Source organism: Coloeus monedula, assembly GCF_965178545.1.
Source record: "Coloeus monedula genome assembly, chromosome: 11".
NCBI classification, from domain to species: domain Eukaryota; kingdom Metazoa; phylum Chordata; class Aves; order Passeriformes; family Corvidae; genus Coloeus; species Coloeus monedula.
In genome coordinates, this window is record NC_138791.1 from 18789005 (window position 1) to 18809861 (window position 20857).

General features: G+C 45.0%; 1 protein-coding gene across 1 annotated transcript in view; it reads left to right on the forward strand.

Annotated features, from left to right (window-relative positions):
* CHL1 (cell adhesion molecule L1 like) overlaps positions 1-20857 on the forward strand; it is a gene marked incomplete at both ends in the record, with an annotated part of 50271 nt that overhangs the window by 21351 nt on the left and 8063 nt on the right. The window contains 14 exons of the mRNA XM_082289056.1: positions 3856-3987; positions 4578-4715; positions 5369-5480; positions 6147-6313; positions 7924-8089; positions 9279-9403; positions 11600-11701; positions 11909-12106; positions 13228-13298; positions 15619-15841; positions 17055-17170; positions 17327-17531; positions 17759-17881; positions 19327-19506. Of these exons, the coding sequence (XP_082145182.1) occupies positions 3856-3987; positions 4578-4715; positions 5369-5480; positions 6147-6313; positions 7924-8089; positions 9279-9403; positions 11600-11701; positions 11909-12106; positions 13228-13298; positions 15619-15841; positions 17055-17170; positions 17327-17531; positions 17759-17881; positions 19327-19506 (2058 nt within the window). The remainder of the gene's footprint in view (positions 1-3855; positions 3988-4577; positions 4716-5368; positions 5481-6146; positions 6314-7923; positions 8090-9278; positions 9404-11599; positions 11702-11908; positions 12107-13227; positions 13299-15618; positions 15842-17054; positions 17171-17326; positions 17532-17758; positions 17882-19326; positions 19507-20857) is intronic.

Below are 20857 nucleotides of genomic sequence, written 5' to 3' on the forward strand. Positions count from 1 at the left end.
TGCTTTTGCAATTGCTATTAAATCCATTTTCCATGTGTGTAACTAATGGTGGCTCCTGTCACCAGCAGGGATTCTTCCCATCAGGAGTCACCTCACATCCAAGGTATCAAGGTAAAACTGAGCCCAAACACTCTTGTCTTCTACAATTTCTGAACAGCAAACGTCTCTGTCATTAATCACAGATGGACACGTTCATCATTCTTGCAGGAGCTCCTGTGAGCACACTCAAGGGCAGATCCTGAGCTCTGCCATGAGCATTAATTTCAGGAGGCTTCAGGGAGCTTGTGCTGACGTGGGGTTCCCTCACACCTGACAGGTTCCTCTCCCAGGATGCATGCAGGGAGAAGAAAATTAAAAATGGAAGAAAAAATTATCTGTTATTAACCTCCAGCCATCCTCAGTGGAGTGCTGAGTGTAAAGCAGGGCTTTTCTGTCACTATGCCACGTTTTCTGTTCTTCTTTGTGGTATTTGAGGATCTCAAACCAACACCCCACCCTTCTAAACACCAGTTTTAATGATATTTGCATGCAGCCCACTTGCTAATCCTACCGAGTCTGAGGGCAAAGATTCAGGCAGTCATTACCAAGCATATGAAAATATTCAGCAAGCAAATTGCTTGACTGTTTGAGCACTTTAATGTCTCTTTGCAAGGGGAGATGTAGCCTGGAATACCTGAGCAGACACGAAAACCCCACTATTGTTATTAAAATGAGAGAGGATTATTTTTAAAAAAGTAGCAAAGCAAGCCCACAAATTGTTTTGGCTTCAAATGTTTATATGGTTATGGTTTGTAGTTCACCAAACCCAACAGAAAATGTACATGTAACCTCAAAACCTTGCAGGATCACAGTGATCTAAAGTTACTTTGATCTTGGTTGAGCTCCTAGATGGGGTTTAATAGAAATAATTGTTACAATATAATGATTAATTATAGTAATGATGTAGTAGCTAAGGGCCTTTGCAGTTCTGTCTCATAATACTTTTATTACTCAGCCAGAGAAAAAGAAAAGAGATTAAATTAATGGGAGGCAGAAGCAGAACTGGGTGTTTTAATCAGGCTCAAACTTTCTGTTTCACTGGAAAATTGCCCCAACAGGGATGCAGAGCCCAAGGTGGTAACAGCAGCAGCTGCTGCTGGCCCTGGAGTGGGATGGATCCCCAGCCCTTGGGAAGATGTGAGGAGAATTTGAAACGCACTTGACAAACTGGGGACGTGGTGTGGGATAAAAAGGATGGGCTTCAGTAAGCACAAGTGCAGAGCAATTCTCACCAGGCAGCACTAATTGGCTTCATCAGCACAGGCTGGGAAATGCCTGGTTGGGTTCATCCGGAGAATCCACTGTGTGGCACGGAGAGCATCGCTGGGAAGTGTTAGTCTGGCAGAAAAGGCAAAAATCAGCCTGGAAAGTATAAAAAAAAGTGGTGGTGTAAGAGACTGCTGAGAACTGAGAAGGCTTCACCTAAAGTAAGTAGGTTTACATCATGCACTTCTTCAGGATAGGTCAGGAGAAGGCCACAGGGATGGTCACAGAGCTCAAAATCGTGGTATCTGAGGGGAAAAAATACATCTGGGGAATGTACAGCAGCCTGCAGAGGAATGGAAGTTTCTCCACAAAGTTCCCTGGGGGTGATGGAAGATGGGAGAGTTGAACTGCAGCAGGAGAAGCTGGTTAGATGTCCCAGATTTGTTCTACTCGTGGAAGAGGCTGAGGGGAGTGTTTGGATCCTTAGTGGATGTTTTAGGTGGAGATTATCCTGCTTTGCTCCAGAAGGATGCAGGAGATGCCCATTTTAGATCCCTTTCATTTCTGGATCTGTCAGTATTTCCCATAAAGACATAAATCAGTCAGAAGCAGCAAATTGATTACTCTTACCAGGAAGAATAAATGATGCAGGGAAATATTTGCCCTTCCAGATTAACTCTTTGATTATCCAACCCCTGGATTTTGGAGTTGCTAAAAAATACGTGTAAATTTTGTTGTATTTTGTATACTTTAAGCGGTATAGCACCTCTGCCATGTGGAAAGAGGTTCCTCAGCCTTCCTGTGAAATTGCATTTCACACCTGGCAAAATCTCATTGCCTCTGACTTCACAGCCTCATCACTTCCTTGGAGCACCCACAGCAATTCCGTGCTGGGAAAGGAAAGCAGTGACACCAAATATCAGCTCACATTTCCAGAGTGTGGGCACAGGTGGAGATAGGAAGGGATATTCCAGGTGGTTTTTATTCAGCCTTTGCCTGGTGTCTCCAAAACAAGGAATATCCTGTCTCAGGTACTGAGTTTGTGGCAGATTTAGAGGAAAAATTCCAAATCAACCCTTTAATCAGGACTGCTAGAGACCTTTTCACCTCCATGCCTTTGACTCATCTTTTTCTGATGAAACCATGATATATATGAGAGAGAAGGAAAAAGATCTGCAAAACCAAAATGTTTGCAGAGTTTTTCCATGGAGCCAAATCCCAGGAAGCTGGACAGACGTGGTCATGTCACTGTGGGACAGGAGGGGGCACTGAGTGAGGATGGTGGTAGGAGAATCTCTGCTGTGTGAAGGAAAAGGGATGATCTTATGATTTTAAATAAGCTTTAGTGGCTTGAATTTGACTTCAGTCTTTCTATGTTGATTAAACCACTCCTGGGTTTTCTCCTGTGGGAATGCCGATCTGGGTGTGGCAGTGCATCCCACTCTAGGGGTGTCACTTTTAAATGTCTGTGTGAGTGTGAGCACTGATGTTTTGGTTGAGCATATCTCACTGATAACATCTGTTGCTGTATTACCAGGCAACAGCTCTGTTAATCTTCAAAGCATTTTCTGAGCATTAACTAATGAATCCTCACGTTTTTCCCTACATTAGCTCACCTTTTCTAGTAAGGAAAGAGGCCCAGTGTGCTGTTCAGCACTTGCAGGAAAGGCAGTGTCAGGTCTGGTGTTAAAATCTCTACCGTTTGGTGCCTTTTAAGGGGAAATGATGAATTCAAGGCTGTGTTTCGGGTTGAGGCTGCCCACTGAAGGCGCAGGGACCTGCGTTCAGTCAGTAAATGAAGCATTTATGAGATAAATTCTCTTTTTCTCCCCTTCATCTCCCTTCCCTCATTATGGGTGTGTTTTCCCAACGATGTTTGGGTACCTGATGCTCCTGGGCTGCTCCGCAGAGGAGGTTTCCCAGAGCTGGAAGAGCACGGGGAGCGCAGCCGCACATGGCTGCTCCTCTACCACCACCCTGTGGGCACCCAAACCTCTCATCCCCAGCCATGAGAGAATGTTCTACCATTCCTAAACGTGTTACGGATCAGCCTCTGGTCTGGATACACGATGGAAAAACAGGAAATCGGGGTGATCGTGCTGTTCCTAGCACAGGGAGAGGGGCAGGTGGATCAGCCCTGTCCTGGAGCTCTGTCAGCTCCCGGGAAAGGCGGTGGGAGCCTCTTGTTCGTGCTTAGGGAGGAAGATTTGGGCTGGATGGGTATTTACACCTTGTTTGCCTTGCTGTAATAGTCTCGCCTCATTTGATAAACCTCAGTCACCTCTGGGGGTCCTTGTGGAGACGCCGACCCTTTCCCTCCTTCCCAGCCTCTCGCCTCCCGCGTGCATTCCTTTTCCACTTGGATAAACACCGCCCGTTCCTCCGCCTGCCGGACACTCACCAGGCCTGAAGGGGACAGGATTGGTGCGTGCCGATGCTGAGTTTACCTTTCCCGACATCGGGAATAGAAGGAATGCAGCTCAGCCGCGGGCTGGGCTGCGAGGAGCGGCTGGGAAGTGTTGGCTTCGTTTGCCATCTCCTGGAGGATCCCGGCTACAGCAGAGGCACACGCTGGGCTGCGACTGATCCCTGCCCTGTCCCTTTTCCCAGAGCCTCCCCAGTGGCTGAAGAAGCCCGAAGGTGGGGTCTACAGCGTGGGGACCAACCTGGTGCTGCTGTGCGAGGCCATCGGGAACCCCGAGCCCAGCATCCAGTGGAAGCTCAACGGGATGCCCATCGATGGTACGTGCAGGGGCCGGTGTGCTGCTCCAGGCCGTGTCCAGTGGGATGTGCCTGTGTGGCACCTGGTGGGAGGGGGCCCACAAGTCCTAACGCACTGGGTGATGCCTGTTTTGGCCCCTCTTTAGATACGATTAAAGTTTATTTACTTAAATAAGGTAATATTTAAGTGGCATCTAGAAGAGGGTGGGATGAACGCTGCACGTGTGGAGCATGGGTACCTTTGAGGTGCTGCCTCTGCCTCTCCTGTAACTCTCCCATCTTCTGGGGTTCTGGGACAGCTAGAGGGCTCCTTTGTGCTCCTGAGTAAGCCCAAGTGGCTGGAGAGCACTGGTGTAGCACTATTATTGGTATTATTATAATTTTAGAAAGTCTCTTTGGGGAATTTACTGGAATTTGGTGCTCTGGAGCACTTTCCTCAGGCCACGGGACTGCTGGCAAAGGCAGAGCCCTGGAACTCACCAGCTGTTGGGCAAGGTCTTGGTTTGATCCTCAAGATGTCCTTTCCTTTGGCTTCCAAGCAGTGAGGAGAGCCTGGGAGCGCCCCAGTCACGGCGTTCCTCCAGCTCCTGACACAATCTGGTGTTTTCCAGGCAGGACCTTCCGAGGGAGAATCTCCACCAGGGAGATCAGCCTGACCAACCTGCAGCTGCAGGACAGCGCCGTGTTCCAGTGTGAGGCCTCCAACAAGCATGGCACCATCCTGGCCAGTGCCAACGTCAACGTCCTCAGTGAGTCTCCCAGGCTGTCCCCTCCCAGAGATCACATCCAACACCCCCAGGCTGAATCCTCTGAGCAGCCTGGGGCTTGTCACCATCTCATGGTTCCTTTGGACTGGCCCCAGATTTTAAGAAATATTGTCCAAATTTATGCAACAAGTTTTACCATGGGCAGTGTTATGTGCTTAGCACAGGCACTCCTGAGCTTTGATATACTTTAAAAACATGGTTGTGGTTGGGCTCAAAAACCTGAATTCAAACATAGTGGAACCACTGGGGATTGTATTGTGACCACACCTCTGGTTTTGAATTATTAAGTATAGTTTTAATCTTTGATTTCAGTTGTGATGCTCAGTCTGTTCTTTGAAGAAAGGGAGTGAGGGGAATTTATTTAATAAAAAAACATCTCCGGAGGCAGTGGAACTGGGTCTATTTTCTCTCCTGGATGTTTCGATTTCTGACATGTCCAGCAGTAAATCCCTGTTACCTCTGTCAGTGAAGCTTACGAGAGCTCAGTTGCTCAGTGCAACTCTTCCAAACAGCTGTGAAATTCTCATTAAACCCCTCAGCCTTTCACCCTTGCTGGAAAAGGGGATGATGCAGGGCTGATATTTACATTCCCAGTTCTGAAATGCAGTGTGCTCACCTTGCATTCCCTCCTGCAGATATTGCCCCCCTGATACTGACCTCAGATGGGGAAAACTACGCCACGGTCGTGGGTTACAGCGCCTTCCTGCACTGTGACATCTTTGCCTCACCTGCAGCAGATATCAGATGGTGAGATACTGGGAATTGGGGTTCTTTCCATGTGAAACAATTTCCTACAGGCTCACACAAGTTAGAAAAGTCTGCTGGTTATTATTTTGTGGAGTTAAGAATAGAAGTCTGTAACAGAACCGTATATAATGTACGTTTTCTGTGTTTAAATGCACTTTTAAGAATTCTGAAGAACTGGTTTGAAAGAAAAGAGTTCCTGTAAGTCCCCAATACCTGCATGAGACAAGTGCCAGGCTATAAATTAAGCAAAGCCCTGCTGTTTATAGCCAGATCCTGCTGCAGCTTCATCAGTTTAATGCTGGCAACTCTTCAAGTTTGGACCTATTATTGAGGTGGAAACGCAGTGAATTACAGAGCACATTTACCTGGACATGCTTCCATAGGGTTGGAAATCACAGGGTTGTCATAGCAGGTGACAGGTGCAATAAAATTGCAGGTGGCAGCTGTAGATTAAAGAGTATTTTAGAGACCTTTTTAGACACTGTGGGTTTGGTGTGCAGGACTCTTAAGTCCCTTTATGATTTGCTGCACGTGGATAAAGTATCTCACTAATCCTGACTTTAATTGCTCAGTGGCAAAGCTGAGTCCCAAAATTCCCCTGCAATAACCCCTAATCCTGAAACAACACTTCCTGCAGTAACCCAGACCTGTTTTTCTCATCTTTAGGACAAAGGATGACAGCATAGAGCCCCTTTCAGCATTCCGCTATGAGTTAAACAAGAACGGCACACTGGAGATCAGGGACACAAAGAAGGAGGATTCGGGATCCTACGCCTGCTGGGCTGCAAATTCTGTGGGGAAAAGAGCAATCACTGCTAATCTGGATATAAGGGGTGAGGTCTCGCTTGAGAACAGAAAAATAATTCACAACTGCTAAGGTTTGATGTCTGCAATTCTTTGGGAAATATGTAACGAGTAAATATTCGGTCCAGGGTGCAGATTTATTCTGTAAATTTAGGAATTCTCTGGATATTGCAACCTGAAATTGTGACAGGTCACATATGTATGTAGCCTTTAAAACAGTCCCAAATTTACAGCTGGATTTCTCCATGCTTACACATGGTGCTCACTTTCTTCTGGATGCTTGCAGAAGCTGCACAAGCCACCAAAAATGTGCAATTTGCACATCCATCAATTCCATTAGCTTGAAAGGATTGTCCCTCCTTTTTGCCACTGGCCCTGTTACACTCAAGGCAGGTTCTTGGCTGACCCTTGGGAGCCCTCCCTGTGCTCCTGGGCTTGGTGAGGTCCTTGTTGATCCAGATGTGTTCCTGCTTCTCCCTCAGCTGTGAGATTCTCCCTTCCCTAAAACTCCTTCCCATCTGTTGATCAGAAGGCACATCCCAGACTGGATTAACTCCCAGAGCGGACACCAAGCACGTTGCAGGATAAGTTGGGGGTGCTGCTGGTTTAAGGATTTTGCACTGGGCTTTTTTGCCTGTTTGCTGATAAATATTTGTAAACAGAGCAAAAAAAAAAAATTCCTCAGATGTGTTTACTTCTAAATTTTAGCTCCATCCCTTGCGCTGCAGCTCTGTTTGAAGGGATTTCTGTGCTTGGTTGGCAGGAGGGGTTTTCCCTGGAGGGTGGTGATGGAAGTGGGCAGCTCCTGTTGAGCACGCAGGTGGCACTTAGTGGGTTTTCTACAAATTTACTTAGGATTTAGGGCTTGCCAATAAAACAGCCCCTTAAATACTCAATTAGCAAAGTCCTCTAAAGTGCTCTCTGATGTAGGTTTGCTGTGACAAACTTGAGGAAAAATCCCACTCTTTGTGTTCCATTTCCACCCACTCCCTTGGCTTTGTGAATTTTACAGTGATAATAAACATGAAAATGTACAATGAAATTCTCACAGAGCAACATTTCACTGCAGAAATAAATTTAGCTTAATGCTTTCTTCTTACTTATTCATCTGTTTCTGCATTCACATTACAGTCAATTAAAAGAACAAACTTGATTGCAATAATTTTTTCTCACTTGACTTTAATAAGCTTGTAATTTTTCTTGGATCATTACCAAAGCTTATTTCAAATGGCAGTTAGACATAAAAATCATATTCAAGCCTTTTTTTTCTATCATGCATTTAATGACAGGCTGCTAACAAGGATTTTCACCTGTAACTTTTTTTTTGGTGGATTTTTTTGGTGAATTTTTTTTTTTTTTCTGGAGCCCTTTGCTTTGGAGCGAACTGAAAAATGTTTCAAGATACAAAATATTTCAAGATCAAAAAAAGTTTCAAGATAAAAAAATTAAATCCTGGCAAATATCTATTTCAAACCCCACCATCCTTCACTTCAAATGTTTGTATATATAACAAAAAAAAAAAAAAAAAAGACATGATTGTTGCTCCTGAGGTTGATTTGAATAGATTATGTGCTTGGTGAAAATTTGATGTAATAGTTCCTCTCTCTCCTAATCAAAGTGTTTTTCTGTGATCAATCAGATGCTACAAAACTTGTTGTTACTCCGAAGAACCCCCGAGTGCTGAAATCACATTCAATTTTATTGAAATGCCAGGCTGAGTACGATTCCCACTTGAAACACAGTTTTAAATTATCCTGGAGGAAGGATGGAGATGAGCTGCCAGTCAACAGCACGGAGGGTGGCAGGTGAGTGGGGAAGGAACAAGGCTGTTCTTAATCTCAGCTGAATAAGCTGGTGTGGTGCTGGAGCAGGAGTTTCATTAAACATGAGCCTTAATAGCTTGAAATGCAAATTTATGTCTGCAAAGAATTCTTCATGTGATGTGCCAAGAGATCTGCATTTTATACACAGCTAAATATAAATGCAGCACTGTGAGATTTGAGCCAAGTGGTTTTGGGGTTTATTAACTCTCTCACCATCACAGCAGCACATAAAGTTATATATTAATAAATATATATAATACATATATATATTTTATATATAGCATAAATTTTGGCCCAACCGAAAAACACAGCCCTCACCCCAGTGCAGGTTGTTTCTCCACTTCAGTGGAACCAGCATTTTCCTATAGTTTGCACTTATTTGGTCAAAAAAAAAAAGTCTTTGCAATGTTGAAGTGATGAGAAACAGCTTTCAGGGATTCTGCAATGAATTTTTCCTACATATGAGCTTAGGATTTGCCAGGTCCAGGCTGAATTTTGCCCTGTTTTTGGGTTTCCATTGACCTCCAGAGTTCCATTGGTCTCAAGGGGTTGGAGCTCAGCCTTTACTCCATAGGAGGGGTCCCACAGGGGGCAGTCAGATGTCTTTATTAATTACCACAGGAGAGAGATGGTTTCCTAAATACTGAACTGCTGGAGAGGCTGAAAATCCCGCGGAGCCCTGGTAGAGAGGGCAGGCAGCGCCATGGAAATGCCGTGTCTGCCCCAGAGTCCATGTCCTTGGATTCATGGCAGCTTCCCTGGTGCTTTGTACATGACACAAGTGCCTTGGGAATGCTCAGTTGCCCTCAACCTTTTAAAAAATTCCATCATAAACCCCATATATTTGTCTCATTAATGACGTGCCAATATCCTATGTCCCAGACACTCATGCAGTGCATCTGCATGTGGTTCTTTTCAGAGCAGGATTGACAGGCCAGCCTCCAGCCACAGAGGCTAAATTGCCACAAAACACAAATAATAGTCCTTAGCACAGTTTAGAGCAGAACCACAATTACATTTTAATGTAACAGGCCCAGTGTTATTTTATTTAATGAAAATGTCCTGTGCCAAGTTCTTTCACAAACAGTTTTTTTGGAGAACAACGTCTGTGTGCCATATTCATCTTAGAAATTTTTCTCATCCTTATTACCTTTTTTTTTTGGCCCTGCAGGATAGTCCTGGACAGGGATACCCTGTTCATTTCCAGCGTGCTCCTGGAGGATCAGGGAGTTTACATGTGTGTGGCCAGCACTGCCCTGGACACTGCCAAGGCCGAGGCGCAGCTCATCGTTCTGGGTAAGGTCGATTTTCCCACTGTGGAAACAGCTCCTTGCAGCAGGAATTGCCACTGCAGCACTTCTGCTTCTTTGCTTCTTTTCACAGAGCCTCAATAACCCAATTTCACAGAGCCTCTCACTCCTTAACCTCAGCTGTGCTGTCCCTTATCTCCAGGAATGGCGATGCTGACACAAACTCGATTTATTTTCATCTTTGTTGCAGTAAGATGAGGCAGCATTTTTGCCTCAGTTCAGTGGCTGCAGGAGTTGCCCAGGCTGGAAGGTTTAAGAGCATATTTAGAATGGCTCTGCTGCTGCCTTGAAGTCTTTGGTCAATCCTTCACCCCACTTTGCTGGAGGTTTGCACAAGAATTGGACAATTTTTTGAAGGCCATCAGGCCAATATTTGAATGTGCAGCTCCTCAGAAGATCAGTGAGAGTTAAGCACCTGAAAAGATTCATTATCTCTGTGAACCTGAGCATAAATGATTGTCCAGGGCCAAAGAGCAGAGAAGAACCTTGACCCGCCATGGTCTGAAGCTTGGCCTTGCATGAGCATCCTCACAACCTGCATCCCTCCCTGAAGGACCACTTGGAATTAAGAGGGTGAACTTGTGGAGTGCTCTGCACCCATGGCACCCAAGGGCAGCAGCCAACAGCCAAAATTTTGCTTTGTGGTCACAGTTTTGGCCAGCCTGGTCTGGTGGAAGGTGTCCCTGCCCATGTCAGGGGCCTGGAATTAGATAATTTTCAAGGTTCCTTCCATCCCAAACCATTCTGTGATTTTATGATTCTCTGACAGCTTTGTGTCATTTTAATTACATTTAATTTTGCTTCATTTTACATTTTTATTTATTGCTGGCAGTGACTGCAGCAAGGAGTAAGTCAATCTGCCCTTCAAGATGTTTTTCCACTTTAAAGGAGTGATATTTTTCAGTAAATAGTAAATTAGGAAGATGCCGTGCGCATTATTTATGGTGCTGTGTCCTTCAGTGCTGTATAATTCAAAATGTTTGTAGACTCTTCGTTGCTTCACTTATGAAAATTTCATAAAGCACTTTATTCCTTTTAAAAAGGTGGTTTGCAGAAGAAGAAAAACAGTTTTGTGCTCTTTTCCCTTGTTTATTATATGTGAGAAAGGTCTGGGTGAATTAATAACATCTGTTATTTTCCAAGTGAAAAATTCAGGCTTTGGCAATCAAGGACTTGTGGGATGACTGAAGAACTAAATATGGTACAGATGGAGACATAAGAATAGGGGCAACTAAGAGTAAAATAAATATTCTGTTAGAATAATTCTTTGTTGTGTGTTCAATGAACAGGTAGAGGGCTGAGTATCTGTAAGATGCACAATCACCATCTTTAAATTAATATCTTTAATGTTATCCAGCTATGCTCCAAGGGTAGAACAGCAAAATGCCTGTAGATTGAACTGTGCTTTCCCGATTTTCCCCAGGTACCAGAGAAATAGGGAAAGAAATGCAAAGAAAAGGAAAAAAAAAATCCAAATATAAACTTTTTGACTTCTTGATGTACCCTGAGATGAAAAATCAGTATTGTAATTTAAAAAAAAACAATACAAACACAGTGAATTTGTTTCACAGTGACAAGGATGGTCTTGGTGGTGGAAGTCACTGGTTTTTCTGTAAGAAATGACATTGTCAGCCAAAAGTTTAGTTGGGGCAGCATTAGTTGAGCTGGCAGGGAGTGAATTTCCCAGTTTCCCATTAATGTAGATTGCCATGGCTGGGATAATGAATGTTCTCCTTTCACTCACACCCTCAAAGGCCAAGCTCAATAACTGCCAGAGCTGAGTCACCTTCTCCCACTCTGGTTTGTCCCAGGGTAAATCCCAGTGATGCTGACACAACGTCCTGCTCAGAGCAGTGTCGATACCATTGATGATTAAATAGATCCTGGGGCTGATCTGGAAAGAAGAATCTCTTGCTGCAAGCACAGCAGTGAGGGTAGAGGGAGATAAATCAGAGAAGGATGCTGTGTTTACAAGGGAAAAATCAGCACCAGAAGATTCAGCCTGGCTTTCTGTAAGAAAATGGATCTTTCAAAGCAATTCCCACTTTCCTCAGTCTGTCCATTTTGAAATCAGCAGGTGTTTCACCACTGTCTTCACTGACTGTGCTCTTCTAACCCTCTGGAAAATTACAGGACAAACAGAAACACCTTGCTGTTCTCCTGACACTTCTTTATTTCTCAGATGTTCCTGACCCACCAGAAGACCTCCAGCTCTCAGAAAACCAAAACCGGAGCGTACGACTCTCCTGGAAAGCTGGGGCCAGCCACAACAGCCCTGTTAATGGTAGGAAGGGGTTTTCAGCATAATTTTTGGTGCTGTTCAGAACTGTGGCACATCCTGGTTGTCACAGGACACAAACCCTGCTGATGGCCAGGTTTAATCACTTTATATGACCGTTCATTTGTTGTAAGTTCATTTCCACCCACGCTGTTCACACTAAGTTGGTTTTTTATCCTTTTTCCTTTGTTTTTTGTCTCTTTTCCTGCCCAGAATCAATTATAGAGTTTGAAGAGAACCACTGGGAGCCGGGGAGGTGGCAGGAGCTCAGCAGAGTGCCAGGGGATGACACCACGGCCCTGCTGTCCCTGGCCCCGTATGTGAATTACCAGTTCCGTGTGGTGTCCGTGAACGCCGTGGGCAGGAGCCAGCCCAGCAAACCATCCCTGCGTTATGCAACCCCTCCAGCTGGTAAACCTGGCTCTGGTTTCCCAAATATTAGTATTTTCAGTGTTTTTTGGGAATATCTGTGCCCTCCTGTGCTCCAGAGGGCGTGAAGATATCAGGGTCGCTTGCGCTGCTCAGTGGCAACCTCAGGGATTATTAAAAGTAGGAATTACCCCCAGCTGGTTCAGTGGACTGGAATAACCCTCAGCAATTCTGGTGAGGCAGGTGGCCATTTAAATTGACTGTATTGACTAAAGCAGTGCATTTTCAGAGAGATAATATCAGCTGGAGGATGTCTTGTGACAAGCCATGTTCTGATATTATAGATATTAATGAGATGGGAACCCTGCTGGGATGAATTCTTCAGTGACTGGTAAAAAAGAGCAGCCCACAGTTGCACATCAAATGTCCAAGTGTTGTTTTGAGTATTTGATGTGCACTTAAAACAAATCTAAATTTTAATGACCGAACTTGGTGTGCTGCATAAAATTCCCGAGGATGCCAAAAGGAAGAGTCCACACTTCTGGGTTTTCCTACAGCTCCAGCACCCCACTCTGCTGATTTTCCACCCTTTGCAGCCCTCCATGGACAAGCAGTCCCTGGAGAAGGGCTGGGTTTACAGGGAGCCTTTCAAGAGCGCTGAGCTTGTCAAAAATCTTCATTTACAGAGCATTCACTGGGGCAGAAAACGTCTCCCTGAAAGTCATTTCAGAGGCCAACTGTTCAGTACAGCATTTGCATTCCTTGGCATTTTTTCTCTTTTTTCCCCCATTTACTCCAATTCCAGGTCCTTCAGCTTTTCAGCTGTGTGTGTCCCTCTAATGATGCACCTTCTGTTTGCTACCCCCACAGGGAGAAAAATCTCTCCCTCCTAATCCCCCTACATCTGGTGCTCTCAAATCCAAAAGTCACAGTTCCATGTTAGCTGGTGGCTCCAACCAACAGGGGCAGTTGGGAATCCAAACTGCACAAACGCCGTGTTTGGGTCCCATCAGCTTTACTGATCCAAGTAATTCATCTCATGAATGCTTTTTGTTTAAGTGCCTGTCACTAATAGGGGAATTTCACATCCTTTTTTGGCACTTAAATACTAAGTGCCAATAAATGGGATGTGCAAACTAACCCTGTCACCTGTGTGGTTTCAGCTCCAGATAAAAACCCAGAGAACATCCGAGTCGAAGCTTCCGAGCCCAATGAGATGGTGATGAAATGGGAGGTAAGGCACAATTAGCAAATCCTATAGGAACGACCCTTTATTCTTCTGAAAGGGGAATTTGACTGAAATGCATTCTGGATTTTCAGTATCATTTTTGGTTTCAGAAGACTGTTTCTTATGTCTGACATCACAGGTTATGTAAAAAAATATGGAAGTCCTGTAAAGCATAGTGAGAATATCCCAAAATTTGCTCTTCTCTGCTTCTTGTATGCAAGAAACTGCTTCAAGTAATTGTGGTCTTACCCTGCTCTGCAGTTAAAATTACCAGCTGGGCCCAGGGAGGGGAGGGGTGGCTCATGGCTTCTGCCCTTCCAGCCTGGAAGTTTAAAAACGCCACAGATCCCTTGTCCAAGAGAATGTGAGCTTGAATTTTTACACCAGGAACTAAAGGAATGTGGATAAACCTCCAAAGCCTGTGATGTGCATCAAAGGAATTATGTGGAAGTCTTGAGGATGGCTTCCAGACTTTGAATTTCCTGGGTTTTAAGCCTCGAGCTTCTGTGCCAGCAGTTGAATTATGTATTCCTTCATTTAGCACAAATATCCACAACTGTGGAAGGAAGCAGATTTTTGTTGAGGCTGGAATTGCACACAATTTGCATGAGATTTACTCCTCGATCTGCTGCTCCCAGCAAAGAACAACAAATGTTTCCCCAGTGTGGACTCATGGTTTGGGGTATAATTGCATCCAAAAGGAGATGGCCCTCAAGATCCATGGAGTTGGATTTGAGTGGGATTTCAGGCCCAAGGTCAGAGGAGACAGTCCTGCCTCTCAGAAAAGGCTGGACCCAATGACCTTGGGGGTCTTTTCCAAATTCAATGAATCAATGAAATGCAGAGTTTTAGTACCCAGTACAGTTACTGGGAAATACTGGGATGGCCAACACATCTTTGAGCGCCAGAAAGTTCATAATCACGGCTTAGACAGGGCAAAAGTGGAAGTGAAAGCTGAGCCTGAAAGGAGAGAATGGGATGGGAAGGCTTTGTTGAATCTTGTTGTATCATTAAAATGTTGTTAAACAGGATATTCATTTATTTCTGGCATTTCCTGTGTGCTTTTCAGAGGAACTGCTGGGCACTGCACATGCTATTTCTGACAGACAAAGGCTGCAGAATGATGTTAATCTGCCTATTTTGGATTAAGAGACCAGCTGAGCTTTAGTGACTGGATTTCCAGCCAAGGATTTGCAGCATTAATGGAGATCAAAATAAGAGTCAAGCAATTCTACAATTTAACTCTATATGAGAAATCATTTTTTAGGAGGAATTTTTTACTTCTCCAGCTTCTCTTGCAAATCCCATTCCCTGGGATCTGTGCCACGGAGGTGGTGCCTGTGAGAAAGTTGCCCAGTTCCAATTCCTTTGCCACAGACATCCCAAAGGTCCTCAGAGCAGAGCAGATCAGGGGAATTTTTGCAGATCCCCCAAATTTAGGTCTTCCCATGCATGAGGAGCATCAATGGGGCATCACTTCCTGCTGGTGCTTGAAGGTGTTTCCTGTCAGACCTCTTGGATACAAACCAGCTATTATATAGTTCATATTTACATATATTTAACCATTATTAAAAGCAGGCTATATGATGGGGAAACACCACAGCTCTTTCAGTGGACTGAAATAAACCCTCAGCTTTTTTGGTAGGGTAGGTGATTATTTAATTTTATTTATTAATGTAGTGCATTTTCAGAGAAATAAACTCAACTTGAGGATGTCTCATGAAAAGCTATTGCTATACATCTCCTAATATTTTATAAATTCATGTTAATTAGCTGGAAGCCCTGCTGGGATGAATTCTCCAGCTGATTGGTAAAAGCAGAGTGGCCCAGCAGTTGCATATTAAATGTCCAGGCATAATTTCAAGCATTTGGTGTGTAGTTAGAACAAATCTAAATTTTAATGACCCACCTTGCTGTGCTACATAAAATTCTAAGATAAAATGCAAATTTTATCTCTGCTAAAAGGCACACACATGGCCTTATGCCAAACCATGCAATTTAGTTGTGCTGAAGGCGTGTGGTGTTACATCACACAGGAAAACCTGTGGCAAAACAAAACCTGATGTGTGTAGGATGCAGAAATATGGCTCCTAGCAATTAACCTGGATTTTAATCCAAGCCTTTCACCCTCCTTTCTCTTGAAGTCATGATGTTGTTATTCCAGTCATGTTCAAATTAAAATGACAGCAAAAAGGCAAAGCTTGGGGTTTTTTGCCCCTTTTCCCTCCCAGTGTTCTAACACACATTCCAGAATTATCCCCCTCCCTTCAGCTGCTGTTCTGTGATTACAGCAAAGGCAGACAAGATCTTTTTTAACTTTTCCCAGCCACTGAAGCCCATGGAGAGGAACGGGCCGGGGCTGGAGTACAAAGTCAGCTGGAGGCAGCGGGGCGTCGAGACCGACTGGAACGAGGAGCTGGTGAAGAAACACTCCCTGAGCGTGAGGAACGTCCCCACCTTCGTGCCCTACGAGATCAAAGTCCAGGCAGTGAATAATTTAGGATCTGGCCCAGAACCAAACATCACCATTGGATATTCGGGAGAGGATGGTGAGTGGCAGGAACTTTCCTGTAAAATGGGGGTTTCTTGTGCTGCAGAACTCTCAGGTGGGGAGTGATGGATTAGGCAGCCCAAAGCTGCTGGAATGCCAGTGCTCAGCTTGAGGGGCTCCATGAGGCATGGACATGACCTGTGCTGGGTGCCTGGATGCCAGCCTGCTCGAGTGTGAGGGGTTTTTTTGGAAAGGTCACTTGTGCTCTCATTAATCTCAGTTGTTGGTTTAGTCTGGGTACTTGTTTGAAGGCCACAGTCCATGAGAAGTCTCTGAAGTGTAGCAGTCGTGTCGTACTTGGTGGGAAAAAAAATCTTTGTGTTCTCTGAGGCTTGACCCAACAGTTCAGCCCTGTCAGAAGTTAAATATTCCGACAATTAGGGACAAACTCACAGGCACTGGGTGTTTAAGTGAATTCACAGACAGTGCCACATTCCTGTGCGTGCTGGTGTTACCTTGTCCATGAGTCTTTGAAGAACGTGTTGTCTTCTCCAGCCTGGGTTTCTGTCCCACGGCTTTCCAGGGCTCCCAGCTGGAGTTTCAGTGCTGGAAATGGACTCGGTGGTGGTCAGACAGGAGAATGCCCACTGCCCACCCAGAGGTGGGAACAGGAAGGTTTGCTGGTGCAGAAGAGCTGGTGAATAGTGAGAACAAGAAGAAAGAAACTCCACAACATGTTTATTTTCTTTGTCTGTATGTGATGAGTCTGATTTTGTATCTACCAGTGGAAAATCTTCCTTGCAATTCAGTTGTCAGTGGATCAAGGCCTCCTTTTTTTCAGGCACTGTAATAACTCTCTGTGTTATGCAGTGATTAAAATCCTACTGTTTAATGAGCTGAGTTGTAAAATGAAATTGATTATAAAGAAAACCTTTATGATTGCCTTCTTGAGTGCTGTGTTAATCATTTTTTTATTCTTCTCACTGCTGTAAGCATTGCTTGAAACAGGAAATCATAAATACTGGTATAGAAATTCATGTGTCCCAGTGCACATGTATCCCAACCCTCAGCAGAAAACCCTGCAATGGAAAAATAATGTTTATTGGCCCATTCCACCCACTGGATGCAGGTGGAATGGCTTTTTGCTTGCCTGCAGTGAGACTGCGTGAAGTGGCACAGCTGGAGCTGGCAAGCCAACCCCTGGAGCTGTGAACAGCGTGAATCTGGGCTCTTGGAAGAGTCTTTAACACCTGGGACTTTTGTTTTTACAGTTCCAGATGCTGCTCCTTCGGGCGTGTCGGTGGAGGTTGTGAACAGCACCTTGGTCAAAGTCTTCTGGTTTGGGATACCAAGGGACAGAGTTCGTGGGCACTTAAGAGGCTACAAGGTTACAAATTTCTCTATAAATATTTGTATACAGTTGAATAAAGTATTACATGAGTCCCAGATTGCAATCTCTCAATTTTGGGAAGGTGAGAGAGATCATGTTCATGCTCAGCCCCATACAACATAATTTGTTACAGAAATCCCAATCTCCACGCAGGTCAGCTGGTGGAAAACAAAAAGCATGCTGGATGGGAAGAGGCATCACCCCGAGAAACACTTCCTAACGTTTGTAGGAGACAGGAACTATGGGATGATTCCTGGCCTGGAGCCCTTCAGTGAATTCCGCTTGACAGTTTTGGCTTTCAACTCCAGAGGAGATGGCCCCGAGAGCTCCCCCGTGGTGTTTGAAACTCCAGAAGGAGGTAAGACAAGAGGAAAATATGGAATGGAGGGACATAAATTGAAATTGTCCTTGTGACAAGGTGAGTTGATTCCTTATTTAAGGTGATTGTAAAAACTCTGCTATTCACAGAACCCTTCACTTGAAAGGGAAGCTGTGGGTGTTGAGCTAAATTGTATCCTCATTTAACAAGAATTTGTAGGGACAGACCTGTTCACTCCTCTGAAAGCTCTTCCCTGTGTCTTCCAGTCCCTGAACAACCACGTTTTCTCAGGATCCTGAACTTTGACCAGGACTCGGTCACTCTGTCCTGGGGACTTCCCAAGAAAGCCAATGGCCATCTCACTGGCTACATTCTGCAGTACCAGATAAGTATGTGCCTTGTTTGCTTTGAGTCTAGAACTGAGGCAGGAGCAGTTAAGGAAAACTCACTGGTGTGATGTGCACAGAGGCTGCCAGAGGGCAGGCTGCTGCCAGCTCCCAGAGCTGAAAGTTTTCCATGCACTTCTCCCAGGGAAGCTCCCGTTGCTGCCATTCCCTGTCCCACATTTATGGGCTGATTCAATTATTTCGTCTTGGCAAATTATACCTAATGCAGTGGTTAAAAAGACCCATAAATCGTAGGTGCATTTTACTGAGGTGAAACTCATTTAATACAAAGTGAATTGTGATGAGAGCACTCTGTGAAGCCACATTAATATAGATCTGCACATTATGTCAGGGAGCTTCTCTCCCCCTAAGGTGCCTCAGCAGAAATGCAAAGAACCACCTGAGTCATGGTGTTGAGTAATCCCACTGAAAACAAGCAAGTACCAGGGGATTTCTTTCTTTCTTGCCTAGGAAAGAAATGAGAAACAAAGACAATGTCAGGCAAGACCCAGGAGTTGGCCCAGACTGCCACACCACCAGTTGTGTGGTGTGGTGATAATTCAGTGTATTTTTTATGTTCTTTGAGGGTGGAAAAGGATGAGTCTGTGCCCTTTTTATAAAAAAAACCCCACCCATGTACTTTTCATTTCTCTCTGCTGATAGCAGAACTGCTCAGCTGCCTTTGCCAACAGGGCCTGGAGTCTGGGTCTTCCCTTTGGTTTTGCTGATTACGGGCAAATAGAGTGGATCTATTTACAGAATCACAGACTAGTTCTGGTTGGAAAGGGATCACCGAGGGTCATCTGGGTCATCCCACAGCACAGGAGTGTGTCCAGGTGGCTCTGGAATATCCCTGGTGAGGGAAAAACTCCACAATCTCCCCGGGCAGCCTGTTCCAGTGCTCGGTCATTACACAGGGAAGTTCTCCCTGATGTCCAGGTGGAACTTCCTGGGCATCAGTTTCTGCCCTTTGCTGGGTACCACCAAGCAGAGCCTGGTCCATCTTCTGACCCCTCCCTTCAGATATTTCTGTATATTTATAAGATTCTCCCTCAATTTTTTCACAACCCCTCCTTCAGCTGCCAGCTCTGAGGAGCCAGAGCAGCTCACAGCACACCAACCACCCTCTAAGTTGCTGGTAAAAGTTTGCAGATGTTTGGAAGCGAAGCAAGGAGCAATTCATAGATATTTAATGATCTAGGAGACAGTCGTTGTTACCTCCCACTCAGGCTGTGCATACATGCAATCAGAGAGCTTTTCAAGAGCAGTAATAGCTCACCGAGCCGCCGCGAGATGCACATGGAGGACGTAAATCCCGTTTTAACACCGGCAGGAAGGGCAGATACACTCATCCAGCCTCCCTCCTTCCCCCTCCCTGCGGAGTGCTCCCTCCTGGCGGTGCTCAGGACACGTTTCCTGGCTCTGACCAAGGTGCTCTTCCCTTGCAGTCAACGAGACGCACGAGGTGGGCCCCGTGAGCGACGTGAGCATCACCAACCGCTCGACGCTGAGCTGGCGGCTGGCGGGGCTCAGCCCCAGCACCAAGTACAAGTTCTACGCCAAGGCCTGCACGGCCAAGGGCTGCGGGAAGGCGGCCACCGAGGAGGGGCTGACGCTGGCCCAAGGCAGTAAGTTCACACAGTCTGCTTTGGTGTGGAGGAGCTCCACCCATTGTGGACAAACCTAGTGGGACTAATCCAGGCTTGGCGTTTCCTTTGTAGTTAGGGGGGATGGATTTGTTTTCCTTGCCATGAGAGCAGTCAATGGGACTTTTTAATGTGGCCGTGGTGTTTTTCAGGAAGGCAGAGCTCGTCTGTTTCCTTTTGCTGTGCAGTCCTATTTCTGTTCCCACCCACCAACTCCTTAAGCCATGCTGGAATAAGTGAGTTGCTTTCAGGCATGAACAGAAAATTGAAGATACAGCTAATCTGTTCTCAGTAATATTATAAAAACAAATTCTGCCCATGCATGAAGATGGGGGACTGCCAGCAGCATCAGGGGCAGCTGTTTGACATGGAAAATCCAGATAACCATAAAGTTGACTGCATTTGCTCCATTATTTATGATTATTTTATCAGAGACCAGGAGTGAACATTTGTGTGCCACTTACACCCTGTGCTGAAACACTGATGTTCAATGATTTAAAGGAAAATCCCAAGCACTCCATGATGGCTCATCTTTCAGCTGAAATGAAATAAAATGTACTGTGCTCAGCAAGTCTGAGAACTCCACAATACTGAGGAGCTGCTCCTTGGTATTAATCAGAAACCATTGCTGTGCACTTACCCCAGGGAAGGAGAAGAGAATGTGATAAGCGAAAGAGTCTTGGCCACATCATTTTTAGCGAAGATAACAGTCTGCAGCAATGTTGATGTAAAATAGAGAAATGGTCCATGTGCTGTTGGACTTCTAAGTTGCAGAATTCTTTTCAGTTACTGGTAAAACAGTTGAAAAGTGCTTAAAACCATTGTGTCCCAGTTCAAGATCCAGTCAGAAACTGCCATTTGTTCTCTCAAGCAGTAAAACTCCTCAACTCTCTTGTGGCCTCACTGTAGGTTACAGGTACTCACCTGGCAGCAATTATTAATCACCATGATACAGAATTTATTCCTCATTAAGGAAAGAAAAAGGTCTTTTATTTTTCCAAGCTCAGAATTGACCATATTTCCCCTCATTAGTTGCCTTTTCTGGCCTTCATTGGGTGACCAGAATAATGTGTTTGACTCCTTGAAAGTGTGTAACTTCTTGGAATAACCTTGTCAGGGTTTATGAGATGTTGGCATTCATTTTGTTCTCATTCTTTACTTTCCTAAACTCTGTTTCAGCAGTGGCAACACCTGATTCTTGTGAAATATTCTTAGACTAGAGTAGTATAATTAATAAAAGCTGCAAGGGTTCGGTTCCATGATTTATGTGTGCTCCTTGGTGCTTCTCAAGCCACCCTAAATTAGGGCAGTGCATCTGTCACTGAGGTGCCAT